Source organism: Phaethon aethereus (assembly GCF_964289735.1).
Source record: "Phaethon aethereus genome assembly, chromosome: 29".
NCBI lineage: Eukaryota > Metazoa > Chordata > Aves > Phaethontiformes > Phaethontidae > Phaethon > Phaethon aethereus.
In genome coordinates, this window is record NC_138605.1 from 1,488,138 (window position 1) to 1,506,143 (window position 18,006).

The window sequence follows — 18,006 nt, forward strand, 5'->3', positions numbered from 1 at the left end:
GCTGCCCTATGGGGAGACACTGCTCCATAGGGGAACACCACAGCGTGAACCCCCCATAGGGTGACACAAGATAGGGTAATACTACCCCATAGGGTGGCACCCTATAGGGTGACAGTGCCCCACAGCACTTCCTCCCCATAGGGTGACACCCACTGTAGGGCGACACCCTCCCGTAGGGTGATCCACTCCTCATAGGGAGACACCCTATAGGGTGACAGCCCCCCACAGGGTGACAGCCCCCCACAGGGTGACCTCCCTCCCCATGGGGTGACACTCTATAGGGTGACACTGCCCCCCAGCTCCCCCCACTCCGTGGGCTGCTAGCCCCGAGACCGCCGCGCCGCCAGGGGGTGCCCTCCTCTCCCTTCCGCCCGCACACAGCGCATGCGCCTCTGCCGCCCGGCGCGGCCCCCGCCGCCTCTCTCTGGCGTCACTTCCGGCTGCGCCGCGCCCGGCGTCGAGTTCCGCTTCCGTCCGCCTCGTTGCCGGCAGCCGCCACCGAGCCCGGGAAAGGCGCGCGCGCCCTGGGAGACGCTTCCGCTTCCGGTAGGGCGGCCGGGCCGGGTCGGGGGGTGAGCGGCGGCGATGGGCCTCGGCCTCGGTCCGCCCGGGGCGGCGAGCCGGCCCCCGGCCGGGCGCAGCGTGTGCGGGGCAGCGGTACCGCCTCAGGGGTGAACGCCGGGAGGCCTCAGCCGGTACCGTCAGCCGCTCGCTGTGCCCGGCGGGAGCCCCGGCGCCGCCGCCGGCCCGCCTCAGGCGCAGACCGACGGGAGCGTGCCTTTCCCTGATGTTTTTCTCGTTATCTGCGTTTTCAGAAGGAAAATCGGAGCCGCCCGCGCCCACCCGCTGCTCTCCGAGCCGGCCCGACCCCTCGGGATAGAGACCGCTCTGCCGCTTCTCCTCTGCCGTCCCCGGGAGGGAGCTGACGAGGACTTTTCTTCCTCCGATGCGGTCGTGGAGCCCATGAGGATGGAGGCCCGGGACGCGGCGCGGGCCAACCACGGCTCCGTCTTCAAGGCCTTTCCCCTGCCCTCGCGAGCCGGCCTGCGGGATCCGCTCGCCCAGCCGGACAGCAAGGTGCGGAGACTGGCTGATCCTCGCCTGCCGTCCCCGGGCCCCGGCGTTGCTGCAGCGAGCTCTCCTCCTGGCCGCTGTCCGGGGGTCGTGGTTTTGGGGGCTGGTGGCTCCTCTGGCTCCATTGTCCTCTTCCTGTGGGTATCCCCGTGGGTCAGAGGTGCCTGTGGGCAGGGTATCTCTGCGCAGCGTCCCCCAAGCCTTGAGTTCAAAACCCGCCGGGTGGTTTTGACAGCCCCATCTCGGTAACGCCCAACGCTTCTGCGCTGCGAGAGCCCCGCCTGCGCTGTTAGCTACCGACGGGCGTGTAAAACCGAAAGCACGCGTGGAATCTGACCGTGGATGGTAAACCTATGGGTGGGCGTGCTTGCCTTACGGTTTCAGCAAGTGCGTGCATGTATCCTGATGCTGCAGTCGTGTCTCGACGAGTTGCCAGCACAGCTGTGAAGCTGATATTTTGCCCTATTACAAGATGAAAACAGCGTTTGTTTATTTCTTTCCTCGTTAAAACTGCCATCACACCGGCAGAGCGGATTTAAGGGATGGGAGAGCGCGTGATGCTTTAGCTGCATTGTCAGTCCAGCATCGGTGTGTTATTACACCAGTCAGCTTCGGTAATTACTGGTTTCTAGCAATGTGTTTGGGGAGGAACTGTAATGTGTCGCGTCCCCCCTGTAGTTTTATTGCACCTGCGGTTTAAGATTGAGCTGTGCTTTCTTCTAATAAAAACCTGTGATCTTTTCACACAGTTTTTACCCAACAAGATCAGCGGTTTTGCTTGCCCTGCTGGAAACGCATCCTGCGCTCTCAATTACAGCGCAGGTAAGACATCGTTTTCTGCCCTGGAGTTTCAGTTTTTTGGCTGTTTGCTTCCCCCAGCAGCTTGGGGAGGAAAACGTGGCTCTTTATTGACCGCTGCTGTCTTTCCCCCCTACAGAAGTCCCCTGCCCCGAGAGCTACCGGGCAGCAGGGGAGCCTCGAGCCTTTGGCTCCAGCGCCAACGGGCAGTGGAGGGGCTTGGTTCCCCCTCTGGGCTCCGTGCCGCAGAAGCCGAGGGTGAGCCGAGGCTCTTACCTCGAAGCTCGCAAAAACCCCAGGTGTGTACAGCTCCCCTCCACATTTAACCCTCCCCACAGAGCCCTTTGGGAGCTTCAGGTGGGGATTTTACCCACACAAACCCTTGGTATCAATACAGAGCGAATTCAGGGTGGAAATAGTTGTGTGGGTCGAGGTTGGCTGGGTCCATTAGGTGCCTCTTGGTGTTTATAAACCTCCCTGTGGCAGAGATTCTTTGTAAAGGGCGTGAGCAGTGGTTTTGAGAGGGCACAGCATGGGCGTAACCTGCCTCTCGCGGAAGCTAGTGGTGTAACAGATTGGTTTTGAGAGTATCAGGAGTGCTGAGACGAGAACAGGAACATCGTTAAAGCACTGGGAAACTGGGGGAGAAATAACACATTGTTTTGCGATGAAAATGTGCTGTTAGTGCCTGTGGTGCTGGGTGAAGGAGCTGTTTTTGCAGCTGGTATAAACTGGCATAAACTTCAGACCTTTCCAGCCTGGGTCAAGTTTTTATGGCTCCTGAAAATCCCTCCAGTGGCCAACATTTGTTTGCAAATAGGGAAAATTAGTATCAACAGGAGAAACGCCAAATCGACCCAGGTATTTTTTTCATAGGCTGTTAGGTGGGGAGAAACAAAGTGTGGGAGGGCATCTGCTGTTACCGATAAATAAAAATGCGGAAAGTGTTGTCTCCAGGCGAGGTTCAGCCATTTTGTGGTGCGTGGATGGAAGCAGGAGCTGGTGGATCTGGCGGGAAGGTCTGGCCTGGGCTTTCCAGGCTGTGGCTCCTCGGCCTCGCAGTGCCACCTTGTGGCATCTGTTTGGCCGCACAGGCCTCGGGAGTGGTTTTAGATCGAGCTGATGGAGAGCCAGACTTCAGCTTTGAGATGGTTCTTAAAATGCAATTAAAATAATAATGTCCGATCACGGTTGGATAGCCTGGTTCTCGGCTGGGTTTGGGGATGCGGGAGGATGAAGTTAGGGACTAAAACAAGCACGAAATCAAATAAAAGCGTGCGTTTCTCTCCTCGCAGTGGGATGTCCAACAGTTTTGTAGGAAAATCAAATCACCATTGCCATGCATCGGCTTTTCCGATCAAACCCGCTCAGAGTCCTTCCTGGAGCGGTCCGTGTCGCCGCAGCCTGCTTAGCCCCAAGAAAACTCCCCGGCGGTTCATCAGCACGGCAGAAGAGGTAAAAAAAAAAAAGGCTGGGAGACAGTTCAGAGGGTTGTTATTTCTGAGGAGACCACTTTTGGGCACCATGAGGTGCCTGAGGTGGATCTCACCGACTATCTAGTGCTGGGTTCGCTCCTTCTGCCAGGCAGAAGCTGGCTTCAGCTCTGCTCACGTTCAGACTTTAGCTGCGGTTGGTCTGATGAAGGCTGATGGCTGAACCCTTCAAGACCTCTGGATGTGCTTCCACCAATAAAATCTCTACTTCCATGTGCATTGGCTCTCTATTCACGGTGTCTTTGTCGAAATCACGTTGGCTAGATCTATCTGGTTGCTTCCCTGCAGACTGTTCGAGAGGAAGAGCGAGAGATCTACAGGCAGTTGCTTCAGATGGTCACGGGAAAACAATTTTCCACGTCCAAGCCCTCTTCACTCTTCCCTTTCCATCTGTGAGTATGTAAAATGCTCTTCCCCAGCCAACAGCGCCACACTTACTCCCTGGGAACTTACTTTCTGTTGTTCCCAGATCCAGGTGTTCAAATTCCAGCAAAACCGTAGTGAAAGAAACCCCCAGCAAGAACTCAAAGCTGTTTGAAGCTCACAGCATTGCACCAGCCAGTTCAGCAACCAGCACCCTCAGAGTACAGGAGCAGCCGTCACACAAACCGTCGCTCTACTCTGCCCCCAGCTATCCCTCCAGTATCTTTGAGTCCAGTAACTCCACAGCCCAGCATCAGCAAGAAAATCTACCAGCATCTAGTACGCGGTCTGAAGGTAAAAAAAAACCCAACCAAACAAAAAACAAACCCAAAACGAAACCCCAAAACCTGGCAATCGACTTAAATGTATGTGGCAAACCCGCTTTTTCCCCTCCCCCTCTGTATTTGGACTCCTGCAGCCGTTGTGCAAGTGGGTGGCCATTGTGAGGATAACAACATTCCGTAAACTTTACTCTCTTTAGGGTCAGACTCTGTCATTTTGCTCAAGGTAAAGGATTCCAGAACCCCAGCACCAAGGTAAGAGGCTGTAAAATGGTATCTGGAGGAAGGGGTTACACTAGGTTTTTTAATTCCGTGGTGAGGTGAGAATGCAGAGTAGGAGGTGGCCAGTGGCTTGCTGAATATCTTGCGAAGAGAGAGCAGTTTGCTGTAGTTACAGGAACTTGAGGGTGATGTATCAAACCCCTTTCTTGACACCTGGCTGCAAATGGCTGGCAGATCTGTCTGTAGCTCTTACTGTCGCTCTAGCGGTAGGGCTGTCCTCAGATAATACTTACAAATCACTTTTCAGGCAATTACTTACTTTCCACATGAAGGAGAACACTTAGACCTGTCCTCTCTCTCCCTTTCTAGCCTCCCGTTCTTCCAGGCAGAACTGTGGATCAAAGAACTGTAAGTACCTGGGATTTTTGCTCTGTTTTCCTGTCGTGAGTGTTCTCGTGTAGAAGTAAACACTGATTTGTTCCCACAAACTGTGCTTTGCAGGACCAGCGTCTATGACTCACGAGCTCGGGAGCGGTGGCGGCAAATTGAAGAGCAGAAAGCGCTGGCCTTACAGCTGCAAAGCCAGGTAACAGAGGGCAGTTACTGAAAGAATGGTCTTTGCAAGTCCGAATGTTAAACCACAGAATAGAAAGTAAATTAGAAACGAAAAAATTACAAAAATTGACTTCTTCAGGGTCTGGTGTCTTCATTGCTTCCCCTTCCCATGGCTCTCGCTAGTGTCATGGCCAGGGTAAACGCTGCCCTCCGTGTCCCTTTCTGCTTTTCCTGGAGCAGTTGGCCCCACGTAGCTCCCTCACAAGCTCCCTTGGCCACCACCTAATGCAAAGGTCTCTCCTTCAGCGGCTGCAGGAACAGGAACACTCGGTGCAGGATCTGGTGGATTTAAATCTTCGAGTACCCCTTGAAAAGGAGATCCCTGTCACGGTGGTCCCAGAAGAAAAAGAGGATGCTAAGTCAGCTGATGGTGAAGAGGAGTTCCCTGAAATCACTGAGGTAAGTCGGCTTGATCCGGTGTACAGACGCTTGTGTCCATAAAAGATCTAAATATGAATCTGATTCCCTGAGAACTGTGCATGGCAACAGATAGCTGCTCCCTTTTGCCACGTACATTTTGTAGCACGTTTATCCTTCGAGGGCCAAAAGAATAAACCTGGGTTGGAGTCCAGCCTTTGTGACAGGAATAGCAAGAACTCCCCTTTCCAACGCTCTCTGTGTCTTCCCTGTAGGAAATGGAAAAGGAAATAAAGAACGTATTCCGAGGTGGGAACCAGGACGAGGTCCTCAGTGAAGCTTTTCGGTTAACGATCACTCGGAAAGACATTCAGACCCTCAATAATCTGAACTGGCTCAACGATGAGGTGAAGAGTCTATCTTGGGCTCTGAAGATGTGTTTCTTTAGCAATTTTACTTATTTTTAAGTGAACAAATGCGTCTGCCTTCTCCGTGCTGAAAGAAGTCAGGGAGTGAATAGTAGGTGTGGGCTGTGGTTCACGCTCTAGAGCAGTTAATCTATGGAGAAACCCCTGTGCAGACCAGGTGCTTGAAGAAAAAATAACACTGAGAGGAGTAGGACTGACCATGGACATGATCGGGGCGGGGGGGGAAGTAAATCTTAAATATAGAAGACTGCATTCCTAAATCTTTCAGGATTTTTGAAGGTTTTAAGGCTGTTGAGCTGTTGTAAATCTGCCTGGGGAGAGGTCTTCAGGGGGACAGGTGGAGGGAAAAACAATTTCTTACCTAATTTTGCACAGGGGCTGAGCACCTTATGCAGAAATGTCAACACGCTTAACATGTCCTGGATGCTTTTTCTTTCTCAGATAATTAATTTCTACATGAATTTGCTGATGGAGCGGAGCAAAGAGAAGGGTTTGCCGGCAGTTCATGCGTTCAATACGTTCTTCTTTACCAAATTAAAAACGGCGGGGTACCAAGCCGTAAAACGGTGGACTAAAAAAGTGGATATCTTCTCTGTGGATCTCCTCTTGGTGCCTATTCATCTGGGAGTGCATTGGTGCTTAGCAGTGAGTGCTTCAGTTATTCCCAGCAGAGCACAGTCCTAGAAACCCACCTGGCTAAGGCTAAAATTTCATGGGTTCTGAGCATTGTCAGGTGTTTGCGTGGGGGGAAGATTTGTGTTTGTGGCCAAAATCGGAGTCTAGAGTGAGTATAAAGATAGCTGCAACTTTTTGGTGTGTTTTGAGTCTTTAAAGAAAAAATGGACGGCTGTGAAGGTCAGGTTAGGCTAGCTTTTCTCCAGAGAAAGATCTCGTTTCCGTCTTCCCACAAACTCACCTTTAGATTCATTTCCACAGGATCGTTTTAGAGAGATTTCGCTGAGATACTGCACAGCTTTCTCTATCTCCTGCCCCTGATTTATTCTGTCTCTTGGCTGCTGGCACCTGTGCAGTAACAGGTCGCGCGTGGCTTTTAAGCCTGCGTCAGCCTCCTTAGCTCAAACCTCCTTGGAGGGTTAAGCTGCCCAGAAAGTGTCACGTGGGTGGGTGTGAAAATGGGGCACGGGGCCCCGAAAAAGCACCGGGGGGCTCGCGTCTTGAACCGCTCCAGTATGCACGCGTCGGGTGGAGGAAAGCCTCTGTAAACCTATCTGTCTGCTGCTTTAACAATAAGGGGAACAGAGTGCTCTTGTGTTTTACCCGATTTTAGAGCTTCAAGTGCTTAAATAACACGACAGCAAGGGGGTCTTTTTGGGGAGGGCTGTACCGAGGATGTTAGAAGTCCTCTGAAATCCTTCTCTGCTGTGAAATGGTCTAAACTTACTTCTTTCTAGTGGCAGAGCATGTGTCCTGGCAAAGATACGATCTCCCTGTGTTGTGTGTTATTAATGAATCTCTCTTTGTGTAGGTTGTAGACTTCAGGAAAAAAACTATCACCTATTATGACTCCATGGGTGGAATAAACAGCGAAGCCTGCAGGATACTGTTGTGAGTAACGCTTTTTTGAGTTGTGCCTGTTTAAAAATCGGACAACTTCTTATCTCGCTCTGGAAGCGATGACCCTTCCTTGGGGACAGTCCCTTTCTGGGTCCTGAAAGGAAGATTCAGAGGAACGTCCTGGTTTCCGCGCTTCCTCGTTCAGCAGGCGTTGCTGACGCCGTCCGCAGTCACAAAGCTGGTCTGCGAGAGAGTCCTGCGCCGAAGACCTGTCAGCGAGGCCGGTGTTACCTTCGTGGGGTTGGGCAGGTGTCAGACCCTGTTCTGTTAAGGTCATCAGGCTTTATCAGTCGTACAGAGTCTTCTTGGGCGTCATCTTTAGGAGAAAAACAGCTTCTCGGACCCTTGAGGGATGGGGGTCCTTCCCTTCTCCTGCAGCTGCTTGAAGAAGTGGCATCTCCTGGCCCCTTCCTCCAGGTGGGAGTTTTTCCTGCCTGCGGCAAAGATCAGCCCGGTAGCTTCACCCTTTGTTTTGAGAAGGAGAGTCTGGAGAGTGCGATGGTTGACCTAGAGTGTGGGAGCGTCTCTCGCATCAGGCTGTGGATAAAGGTTTGCGCGAGTCTCTTCCCTACTGAGTTCCAGCAGGACGCTGCCCGCCGTGCCGTGCCTCCGAACCGGAGCCGGGTGATTGTTTTCCTGCGTTCAACCCGCAGAGGAGGCCTTGGTTTTCCCATCCTGAGCGACGCTCCGGGAGGGAGCGGAGCTGCCTGCCTGCTCTCCAGAGCTCTCGTGGAAGAGAGGTGCTTGCATGTCGAATCCAGAACTGGCTGTACTGTACTTTCCTATATTTGGAAAGCTGCTCCTGAATGGAGTGTGATAAAAATCAGCTACTCTCTGGGCAGGGGTGAAAAAAGCCTCTTTTCTAAGGTCCCTAGTCACGTAGGGCCGTCAGGCTTGATGCAAATCAGATTGCAAAGTGATTTACGAAACGCAGTCGCCGGCTCCTCTGTCGCTCCGATGTTGACCCGGGGTCGGCCGTCGGTTCTGTTTCTCGTCTCGGCTTCGTTCTGACGCCAACTTGCGAATCTGATCCTGAGTCTTCTGGCGTGAGGTTGAGTGTGTCAGCGGAGGTGTCACTCATTCAGTCAAGGAATGTGAATAATGATAAAATGAGACAGCAGGCAAATGCCGTTTCCAGTCCATTTAGCACCTTCATTTTCCAGTTCAGGTGCTTTGCAGTCTGCATGCACCAGGTTTATTTAAATAATTGTAAAACTAGCTGTTTCCCTTTCCCACACTGTTTTGTGATGTTGCTCTAAATAAAAGGAGGAAAGGGAAAGGAAAAGTATAAAATCTTCGGAAACGGCTCAGGACAGCGTCTCTTAGCTTCGCAGCGTGGCTTCTGCCTCTGTGTTCAGGAACGGTGCAAGCAGAGCTGGCCTGCCTTGGGGCAGGGATGGTCTGCGTGAAATCGGTTCCCTTCAGCCTGAATTTCTTTGATTCCGAGGAAAAAGGTGCGGATGTCTGCTGAAACGAAGCACCTGGGAGGTGAGAGGGGGACCCAGGAGTCCTGCCCGTGGTTCATTTAGGGGTCTGGGATGAGGAAGCAGGTCCCCAAACTGGTGGTAGAGAGTACCAGAGGATACCAAGTGTTTTGGCCACGCAGGGTGAGCAGTAGAGAGCCGTGATTTCAGGTCACTGTTGTCCTGGACGTAATTGTTTTCCCTCTGTTTCCTTTTAGGAGGCTTTTATTGGTTGAATGCAGTGGGAGGATCACACCGGGAAGAAGGGACGGAGGTCCTATTCATGGTTAGTGACCCTTTCATGCTTTCAATCTTTAGAGCTTCCTAAAGGTGTGGTGAGTGTCGTGCTGCTAGCCAGGCTTTACAGAGAAGGGAAACTGAGGCACGGGGAAGGTAACTGGTTAAATACAAAGGCCCCTGGCCAGGCTAGGAGTGCGTAGGGCCTGCAGACGTTTGTGGTTTGGTGGCTGCTGTGCTCCATTTCGGCATCTGGACTTTCACACAGCTTGGATGCGAGGCCTGGAGAGGATTTTAAGGAAGCTGCCTCTGTTTTTACGGGGTTTCTCCTTGGGAAACATGGTGCTGGGTAGCTCAGCGCTGCTGGAAGGCTCTGTTGTTTTGGAGGGGACATAAACCAACCCGTTAAAATTGGTTCAGAAGTTGATTCTAGTGTACCAACGCTGGAGGAAAGCTTAGGCGATAGAGTGCACGAAGCGACTCATGCCTGTGAAATCTTCTTCTCTCCCGCTAGCAGCGGCGCTTGAAGTGCTCACCTTTACATGCCCTTTACTTCAAGGCTGTCAGATATTTAGCAGCATGCTGTGGAGTCGATTTCAACAATTCCCCGAGGCACCTGGTCAGGTTTTTGTGTGTGTGTGTAAGCACTGTAGAGGGCAAAAATCCATTTTCAGATTTAGGAAAATGAGATTACAAGCCTGCGGTATGTGATGGGGCATCTCAGGCATTTTGGGTTTTCATTTGGCTTGTAATTATGCTTAAAAATTCTGTGTCAAGCTTTTTCTTCTTGAGGTCCTGACAAAGTTCATCAATTAAGTTCTGCCTCCCAAAGCTGTCTCGCGATTTGAAGTCGAGGCATTTTCTTTCAGTCTCCTCCTAAAAGGTGGTTCAGGCTGTTACCTGGGCAGGACCAGTGCTGGATTTCTTACACGACGTGTCTGATGTTCACCGATTCCCGTGTGCAGGTTAGGTTGCTGGAGGCTGCTTTTAGGAAACCACGCAGGCGATGGTCACGGTTAACGTGAACTGCGCGTAGCGGCTTATTTCCTCGCCCTTCTAGAAAACAACTGAAAATTTCCCGGCTGCTGTGCGCGTGTCGGCGTTGCAGCTGTGGCTCGTGGTAGTTGCAGATAAAACTGGACGCGCTGAAGCCACCTGATCGCTTTATCTGCTGAAGCTCCGGCACCATTTAAACTTCTCTGGTTTTTTCTTTGTCTGCCAGACGAGTCTCACGCTTGGATCCTCTCTCCGCCCCTGCTCCGTATGTGCAGACCCGGTCCACGTGGAGACGTTGCTCGGAGGCTCATCCCGGTTCCTCGTGTGTTGCGTCCTTTTATTTATCCGCACAGCTTCACTCCCCGTCTCTAATGTGCAGAACAGAGTGGGCCGTGGGCCGCTGCTCTTTTTTTAGCTGAGGATTCAAATGTGTTCTGTAGTAGGCAGTAATTGCCAGGATTATTTTATTATTATTATTGCAATTGAAATGAGGCCATTTAATTAATGTTTTCACCGTGTTTGTATTGCGGTGCAGATAGTCTGCTTCCTTCCTCCAGCCACAGTGCTGGAGGCTCAGCTCAGCCTTATTTTGAACTCACTGCAAGGAGTTTCTTCTCCATCCGTGAGGTTTTTATTTGGAGATGAGATACAGAGACTCCTCATGCTCGGTGAAAGGATTTTTCTTCTGAGATTTACCCCCTGCTGATCTTGTCTTGTCCAAACTGCAGCCGAGTCGGAGCAGCCAGAGAGCTTCCCAAAAGCAATTACAGCAGTCCCTGGCAGCCAGCAGACCCTGTGCTGGGGAACTGGGCTGGGAGCGTGCGTCCAGCTAATGAAGCGTGATAGAAAACGCTTGTCTGGACCTGATCTAGTCTCGGGAGACTGCCAGGAGGGAGACTCACCTCCTTGACACTCTTACATCCAGCAAAACCTATTTCTGGCTGTTTTCTAGAGACACGATCACTAGGATGGGGCTGTATCTGCCTTCAGAGGTTGCTGAGTGGTTCTGCTGCCACGTTGAGCACTCGGTTCGGTGGCCCCTGGGTGTTCCAGGGACTCTTGAGGGCAGGAGAGCTTTCTTCGAATCGTTCCTTAAAGTTATGACAGAGGAGAGTTCCCTGACTGGCAGCAGGGCAGCCAGGTCGATCCTACATCTTTTGGGCTTGTCTGCGGGTCGCGTCACCCCCTTCTCCCATTGCGTTTCGGCGTTTACTAACAGCAAGATGCGATTTAGCCAAGCCTTTGTGGATCAGATTTCCTAAAGATGGCACATCTCCCCGCGCTGGCAGCCAAACACATCTCCCTCTCCATGCCAGATGCTCTCTTGACCCTTCTGTTCGAGCCAGCGGCGTCTCATCCCTTGCTTTTCCTTTCCAAACTTTCTGATCACAGCCACGGCAGTAAAAAAAAAGGCTCCTCAGGCTGTTTTGAGAAGATACCAGGCGTGAAGGAGATGGTTTCTGTAGATCTTGGTCCTTTTGGTAACCAAGACGAGCAGAAGGTGTCTGCAAAGCTGCATGTCACTTAATGACCCTGGCAGCCAACAGAGAGGGGCTTCTTTAGGGCCGTTAAGAATGTCTTGGGCCCATCGCCTCATCGCCGTGGGCTCCCTCTCGTCCACCTTTATGTCTGTGTCCTTCCTGAGCTGCGCCTTCCATACTTCCCAGTGAAGGGAATGGTTCAAGGTGCTCATATCCGCAAAGGAAAATGCGTGGCGGTTGCTTGGGCGTGCTTTGGGCATGGTCTCAGTAGACTTTCTAAACTTTTTCAGGAAAAAACCTCCCAATTTTCTGTTCTTCCAGTGGTATAATTTAGGCCAAACTGGTCTTTGGGTAGACGAGATGAGCCAGTACCCATGAGTGTTCATCTTCCAGTTCTAGGAACTGGAATGGGACTGGCTCTGTGGCTTTTCTCCTTCTGCTGAAGGCTTCTGAAAGGTGTTTGACATCCCACCCCTGCCACGGCTGGTTCCTTCTCCCACTTTTGCTTCCCACTTGACTCAATCCCTGTAAAAGCATCTCGGAGAGGACTGTGGTGTGGCTCTTCCCAGGGCTGCCTCCCCTCCAGCCCCAAGCCTTGGACCTTATTTGAGAAAATCAGGGTCGTTTTCCCTAGTTTGCCTCTCCTTGAAAGCACTTGCCACCTGTCTTCTGCTGTGGTAGGAAGAAATTAAATCAGGAGTGGGAGGGAAGCCTGGGAGGGGAGCTCCAAGCTGGACTCACCGCCAGCCTGGAGAGGAGCTTCGTGGTGGGTTTTTTGGACACTTTACATGTAGGGCGATTGTTCCAGAGCTGCTGGGATGCTGTTAAGGTTGTGACAAATTCGCTCCTGTCTACCTTTATGCTAAGTAAGATCCTCAAACGACACGAGGCACGTTCACAGGACGCCGTCAGAGATGGAGCTCAGCTCTCCAGTCTCCCCTCGAGTATAACGCTCCGCTTGCAGGAGCCTGTTGAGGCAGCCCCGTGGCTGCTGAGCTTTTCTCTGCTGTGAGTCACTCTCTGATGAATTAGATTTGTTGTCGCTGGTTTATTTGTGGTTTTGACTCTCTGCTTGGCAGGTACTTTTTTTGGATGAGTTTTTAAGTTCTACTTGGTCCTTCTTAGGACTGCCTCAAAGCCTCGGTCTATAGAGCCCTTTTTAAAATGGCCAGTGCTGAGACGAAAATATTGGCCTTCCATTTTGCATTAATTCTGCAAACATGGCAGAGGACACCTTGGGTAAACTGACATATCGTGTGCTGGCTGCTTTCCCCCGTTCCTCTAAGTAAGCTTTCTTTGTTCTCTTATTCCTACAGGCAATACCTAAAACAGGAAAGTCTGGACAAGAAAAGGAAGGAGTTCGACACTAATGGCTGGTCGTTGCTGAGTAAGAAGAGTCAGGTAGGTGTGTGCAGTCAGAGGTTTGGAGAAGGGTCCTTGCTTTTGTTCTTGACCCAGGAGCACCTTCCCTGGCTGGTGTTCTCGACGGACACGTTCTCGTGGTAGCTCTAAGGGGGTGAACAAATCCCAGCTCTTCGGTGGCAGGATCCCGTCCAGCCCGACGTGGAAGCGGGGAGGCTTTCCTGAGCCAGGGGTGCCCCGGTGCCACCTCCATTCCTGCTGCCCACCCTCTTGTCTTCATCTCCCCTTACTCGCACGGGCATTTGCCCATCCGTGCAGACCTGCCTCGTTGGGACTCCTTGGAGAGGGGTCCTCTGCTTGGAGCTCTTCATCCTCAGAAGCGAGCGTGTGGGGACTGGCTCCTCTGGAAATGACCGTTGGGTCTGTGTCCTTTCGTTAAAGGAGATCCCGCAGCAGATGAACGGCAGCGACTGCGGGATGTTTGCCTGCAAATACGCTGACTGCATTACCAAAGACAAGCCCATCAACTTCACTCAGGTACACCCCGCCCTGGCGTGTGCCTCGTGCTCGGGGAGAGATGGGCACGTGGCGCTTGCTTGTGCATATTCTGATCTTTCCAAATGCCTTTTGCTTCCTTCTCTGGGGGTTTAAAATGCCCCCAGCCCGCGTCGGGATCGTACTGCTGCCCGTAGGAGCAGAGCTGACACAAGGCATTGCGGTGCTGCTTCGCACCGTGCAAAATTAAAACCATCCTTGGGTCTTTTGTACCCAAATCCATGGGGAACGTCACCGATGCAACTGGGGACAGCTCACAAACCCGTAACAGGACCCACTCATAGTGGTAATCAAAATCCCGGGGAATTTCAGTGTTACTTGACGGTGCCAGCCTCCATGGAATATCCCACGCGTGAATATTTTCCTTCTAATTCTTAGAGAATATCGTCAGAGTGACGTTATTACCTAGATCTCATCCGCTCTCCTGTTAATAATCGGAAAGTAAATTTTTTCCCCCCAAGAAAGGCACCACTTAAAAAACTGCAGCCAGGAGAGCGGCGGCTCGATAAGTGGTCCCGCGGTGAAAGACACGCTGATACACGTTTTCTTTCCCTTTTCTCTCTCTCTTCCCCTCCACCCCCAAAGCAACACATGCCCTATTTCCGAAAGCGAATGGCCTGGGAAATCCTTCATCGCAAGCTGTTATGATGACGTTGTGCCGAAAGCCGCTTCCTCGCGAGATTGTATCAGAAGTGCCCAGATTTGCCCTGCTCAGCAGCCTGAGCCGTGGCAGGCGTGGGCCTGCCCAGGGCTTCGGTCAAAGACGCAGCAGACGAACTCTGTATCATATTTTTGATAAAACACCGTTCACGGACCAATGCGCAATAGAAATGCTCAGAAGCACACTTGCCTCTTTTTTTTTTTTTCCTTTTTTTTTATTTTTCCCCTGTGTCAAGACCTATTTTTACAAGCAATTTCAGGTGCTGAGACTTGAGGGGGCAGCTTCGGATATTCAACTTTTTTATTTTTTCTGCTTTTTGCAGTTCTTGCTGCCAGCTTTGACTTCGGGGCGGGAGGGGGGAAGGCACTTAGATGGCTCGGGGTGACCTGCGCACTGGGAGAGCTCGAAGTCGGGTGGGCAAAAACCTGTTTGGGGGTGGATGTGGGGAGGGTTTGCTTGTAGAGGAACGTTTATGACACGTCCTCTGCTCCCTTATTATCTCCCCTCTGTCCTCAAAGCCAGCATTTGCTCACCCATCACAAACTCAGCCCTAATCCTAAGATTATAACTGGCACCCCGGGTGCTTAGGACGGCCCGGCTGTGGGCTTCGGAGAGCGGGGTGGGGGGCTGGAGGCAGGTCGGGCATCCCTGGAGGGTGGCAGGCAGGAGCTGGGAGATCTCCGAGAGTGACTTTCTTAAACGCTGCTTTTGCAGAATCATTTTTCTTCCTGAGGAATTGGTCCCCCTGTTCTTTAGCATCAACTGTTTACGGAAATTCGGGTACAAAACTGCGCAGTTGAATTGTTTTGTATATATTTCCAAACCTTTTATTTTTTTGTTTTCTGCAGTGACAAAGAACAAAGTCTACGTGTGCGTTGGGTTTGGGTTATTGGGATTTTTTTGGGTTTGTGGGTTTTTTTTTTTTCCCTTTTCCTGCCCTGGCTTTGCCTCCTCGCAGGAGCCGGGGCCGCGGCTTCTTGCCACCTTTGTCCTTGCGCGGAGGGCCCCAGCTGAGCGGAATGAATCGCTCCTCTCTCTCCGTGATATTTTGCACGTGTTTTGCCTGGGGATAAAGGCTGACGCGAGGTCAGAGGGTTGCGTTGAAGGCAAGGGCACCGCAGTCAAGTCGAGCTTCCAAAGGTATCTCCCAGTACGTTCGGCGCGCGACTCCCAGGAGCCTTGAGGACGAGCCGCGTCCCCATCGGTCACCGGGGGAAGAAGCAACTCAAACTCTTCCAAAAACGGGATTTTGGGGGGATGCCCCCATGCTTCCGAAGGCTTTACGCCGAGCGCCTCGCTCCTCTGGGCTCTGCGGACGGTCTTGGGTGCGGCGGTGCTGATGCTTTCAACTGTTTTAATTTATTCTCAAGTGTTTGAGAAGCTTCCCAAGCCGCCGAACCCGTTTCTTTTCTCTCGTGTACATAACCTTTTTAAGTATAAGTAAAGAATGAAATAATGTCCACTTTTGTATTTTTGCCTCCAGATAGGGAAGGCTATTTTATACATTTTTCTCTACCTGTAAGCAGTAGTTTTGTACAAAATTTCTCCCTTTCACCCCTTGCTCCTGCCAGGTCGTGTTCTTTGTAGGCTGGTTTGTACCCCTTCCTTCTCCCCTCCCTGTGTTTTATACCGAGTTCATTTACTACCTTTTTCTATCTTTTACTGCAAGTAAAGATCTGAGGAAAAAAAAAAAAAAGGCAACGTATCTTTTCTCTTTTGGTGCGCGTGTCGTGATTCACGGTTAACTAAAACTAGCTGTGAGCCGTACCCCTGCGCCGGGAGCCCGCGCGTCGCTGCTAGCGAGCAGCCCTTGCTCAGGGGAGGCTGTTTTGTGTAATTCACCCTCGGGTTTAAATAAATCACTCTCAGCAGGCTCGGGCGCTCACAATACGGAGGCCTTTTAGCCCAATTTCATGGAGGAGGGAGCCGGAGCTGCTGCGAGCTGGAGTTAAAAGGCCTTTACAGCCCCGCGGCGGGTGTTATCGCCTTCGGTTTCGCCGCTTTCTGGAGCTGGAGGTGGTGAGTTGGGAACGGGGATCCTGTCCCAGTAACCTGCTTTAGGGGCTTCGTCCCTTCCCGCCCCCGGGAAGGAGCTTCCAGCCCCTGCCGCCCCGCTCTGAACAGTAGTTTTTGGGCTGAAAGAGCCCCTTACGACGTCCCAGGAACAAAATCAACAAGTCCCTTGTTTTCCTTGGCTCCCTGCTCCCAAAAAAACCAGGGAGAAGACGGCCCCGTCAAAGGCGGCTTGTGCCTCGCCTCTGCCGGTACCCCCTCCCCGGCCGCGCAGCTCCCAGCCCTCTGCGGCCACCAAAAATGCATTCAGCATTTATTCCTGCCCTTCTTTCTGGCTTATTAATAGAATAAATCATATTGCCCAGCCTGCCTGGCCGTCCCAGTCTGGGGATTTTCAGGTCATATTGACTCTTTTTCTCCTTCCTGTATCCTTATTCCTAGACATGAGCAGGATTTTTGCCCGATATTTCCAAAGAGCCAGTTATAATGTCCCTGACATTCCTCACAAACACACACGTGGCTTCTGTAAATACCCACGGCGCTGTCTCCCACCCCGGGGCTCAATGCTCCATTCATCTGCTCCCAAAGCTGTGCCTAGAAGTCGGGAATTACCTGCCCTACTCTGCGCTAACGAGCTTTTATGGCTCCGATGCCTCCAGAAGCCCTTCGCGGCGTGATTTCCGGCTCCCTCCAAGGAGGGGGTTTTGCCGGGGGCTCCTTGCAAAATCTTGCGGGTCCCGGGGCGGATGTGAGGAGCAGCGCTGCGGGACGGAGAGCCGGTGCTTCTCCGGACGCTGCCCCTGCTCGCCGCCGGGGAATTTCGGAGCGATGCTCCCTGATCCGCTTCCGTGCGGGAGCGTGGTTGCGCCTCCGCGGACGCACCGGCCAAAAAACCTTCGTAGATTATTGCTGGAAAGGGTCAGGTTTGTTCCTTTTCTGCCAGGTGGTCCCTTCCGCGCCGGGGGCCCTTCTCCATCCTTCCCTCCCACCCTAGGCGTCCTTCTGGGTTCCCAAAAGGAGGAAAATGAGTTGTAGCTGCTGAAAATTCAGCGTCGTCCCGTTTTCCTGGCTCCCCTCTGCCGCCGGCCTTGGCAGGACGTCCCCGGAGCCCCCGCCGGAGCCCCCGCCGGAGCCCCCCTGGTTTCCGCAGCAGGTTCCCGCGTTGCGTCCGGCCGGCGCCGAGCGGCTCCGACGTTGACCTTGGACCCAGGTGGATTCAAAGAGGGAGCGAGCCCGTGGCCAAGAGCCCCTTGGGGTCACCTCGATACGACGCCTCAATGGAGAACTTCTGGCTTCCTGCTCGCCGGTGATCCCCGACGCTCGGCGTAGAGCGAGGGTGGGCCAGGACCTTCTCTTGGTCCGCTGGGCCACCTCTCTCCAGGCTTCCTAGCCAAGCCCTTGCCTTCCTGGAGCTTCTCGCGGTGGGAGATGGGTCCCCGAGCCGTGGGCTTCCTCCACCAGTGCCGGCGGCGGTCTGGCGCTCCGAGCTGCGGTGGATCCGCTCTCCGTTCCGTTGCGTTTTCCCCACGGGTTGGCCCACGGCCGGAGCGTCCAGCCAAATACGCAGCTCCGGCGGCAGCAGCGTTGGGGTCTCCTGCCCCCCAAGTCCCTTGAGCAACGGGCAGGACCCAGACCGGGGGTCCTGGCGCCAGCGGGTCCCTCGTGGGGACGGTTGGGCGCAACCGTGGGTCCAACGGCCGTGCCTGGAGCAGCTCAACGTCCATGTCGCCGGTTGAGGGACCAGGGAGGCGGCGCCGCTGGGTGCGGGGGGCGCGGGACCGCGCGTCCCGGAGGTCTTCCCATCCCCAGGAGCTCCTCACCCCCCCCCCAGGCATCCCACCGCAACCCATCGCCCCAAATCCCATCGGCAAAGCGCATCCCCCCCCTCTTACCCCCGAGCCCACCCGGGCGCGGAAGGTGACACGGTGACAAGCGTCGGTCCGTCCCCCGCCCCCCTCCGTGCTGAATCCAT

The 18,006-nt window shown here is 53.2% G+C and overlaps 2 protein-coding genes across 2 annotated transcripts in view; both read left to right on the forward strand.

Annotated features, from left to right (window-relative positions):
* Positions 1-963: 963 nt before the first annotated feature.
* SENP1 (SUMO specific peptidase 1) lies at positions 964-14,008 on the forward strand (the record flags this gene model as incomplete). Its single annotated transcript, XM_082011843.1, has 16 exons — positions 964-1,077; positions 1,824-1,896; positions 2,012-2,171; positions 3,168-3,327; positions 3,654-3,757; positions 3,835-4,082; positions 4,270-4,324; positions 4,661-4,699; positions 4,793-4,877; positions 5,153-5,305; positions 5,539-5,670; positions 6,133-6,336; positions 7,178-7,257; positions 12,760-12,844; positions 13,247-13,390; positions 13,946-14,008. The coding sequence occupies 16 exons, from the start codon at positions 964-966 to the stop codon at positions 14,006-14,008; spliced, it is 1,899 nt and encodes a 632-aa protein (XP_081867969.1).
* A 3,748-nt stretch (positions 14,009-17,756) lies between these two features.
* Positions 17,757-18,006, forward strand: part of COL2A1 (collagen type II alpha 1 chain) — a gene marked incomplete at its 5' end in the record, with an annotated part of 12,610 nt that continues 12,360 nt past the window's right edge. Inside the window, one exon of the mRNA XM_082011844.1 lies at positions 17,757-17,951. Coding sequence (XP_081867970.1) covers positions 17,757-17,951 — 195 coding nt within the window. The remainder of the gene's footprint in view (positions 17,952-18,006) is intronic.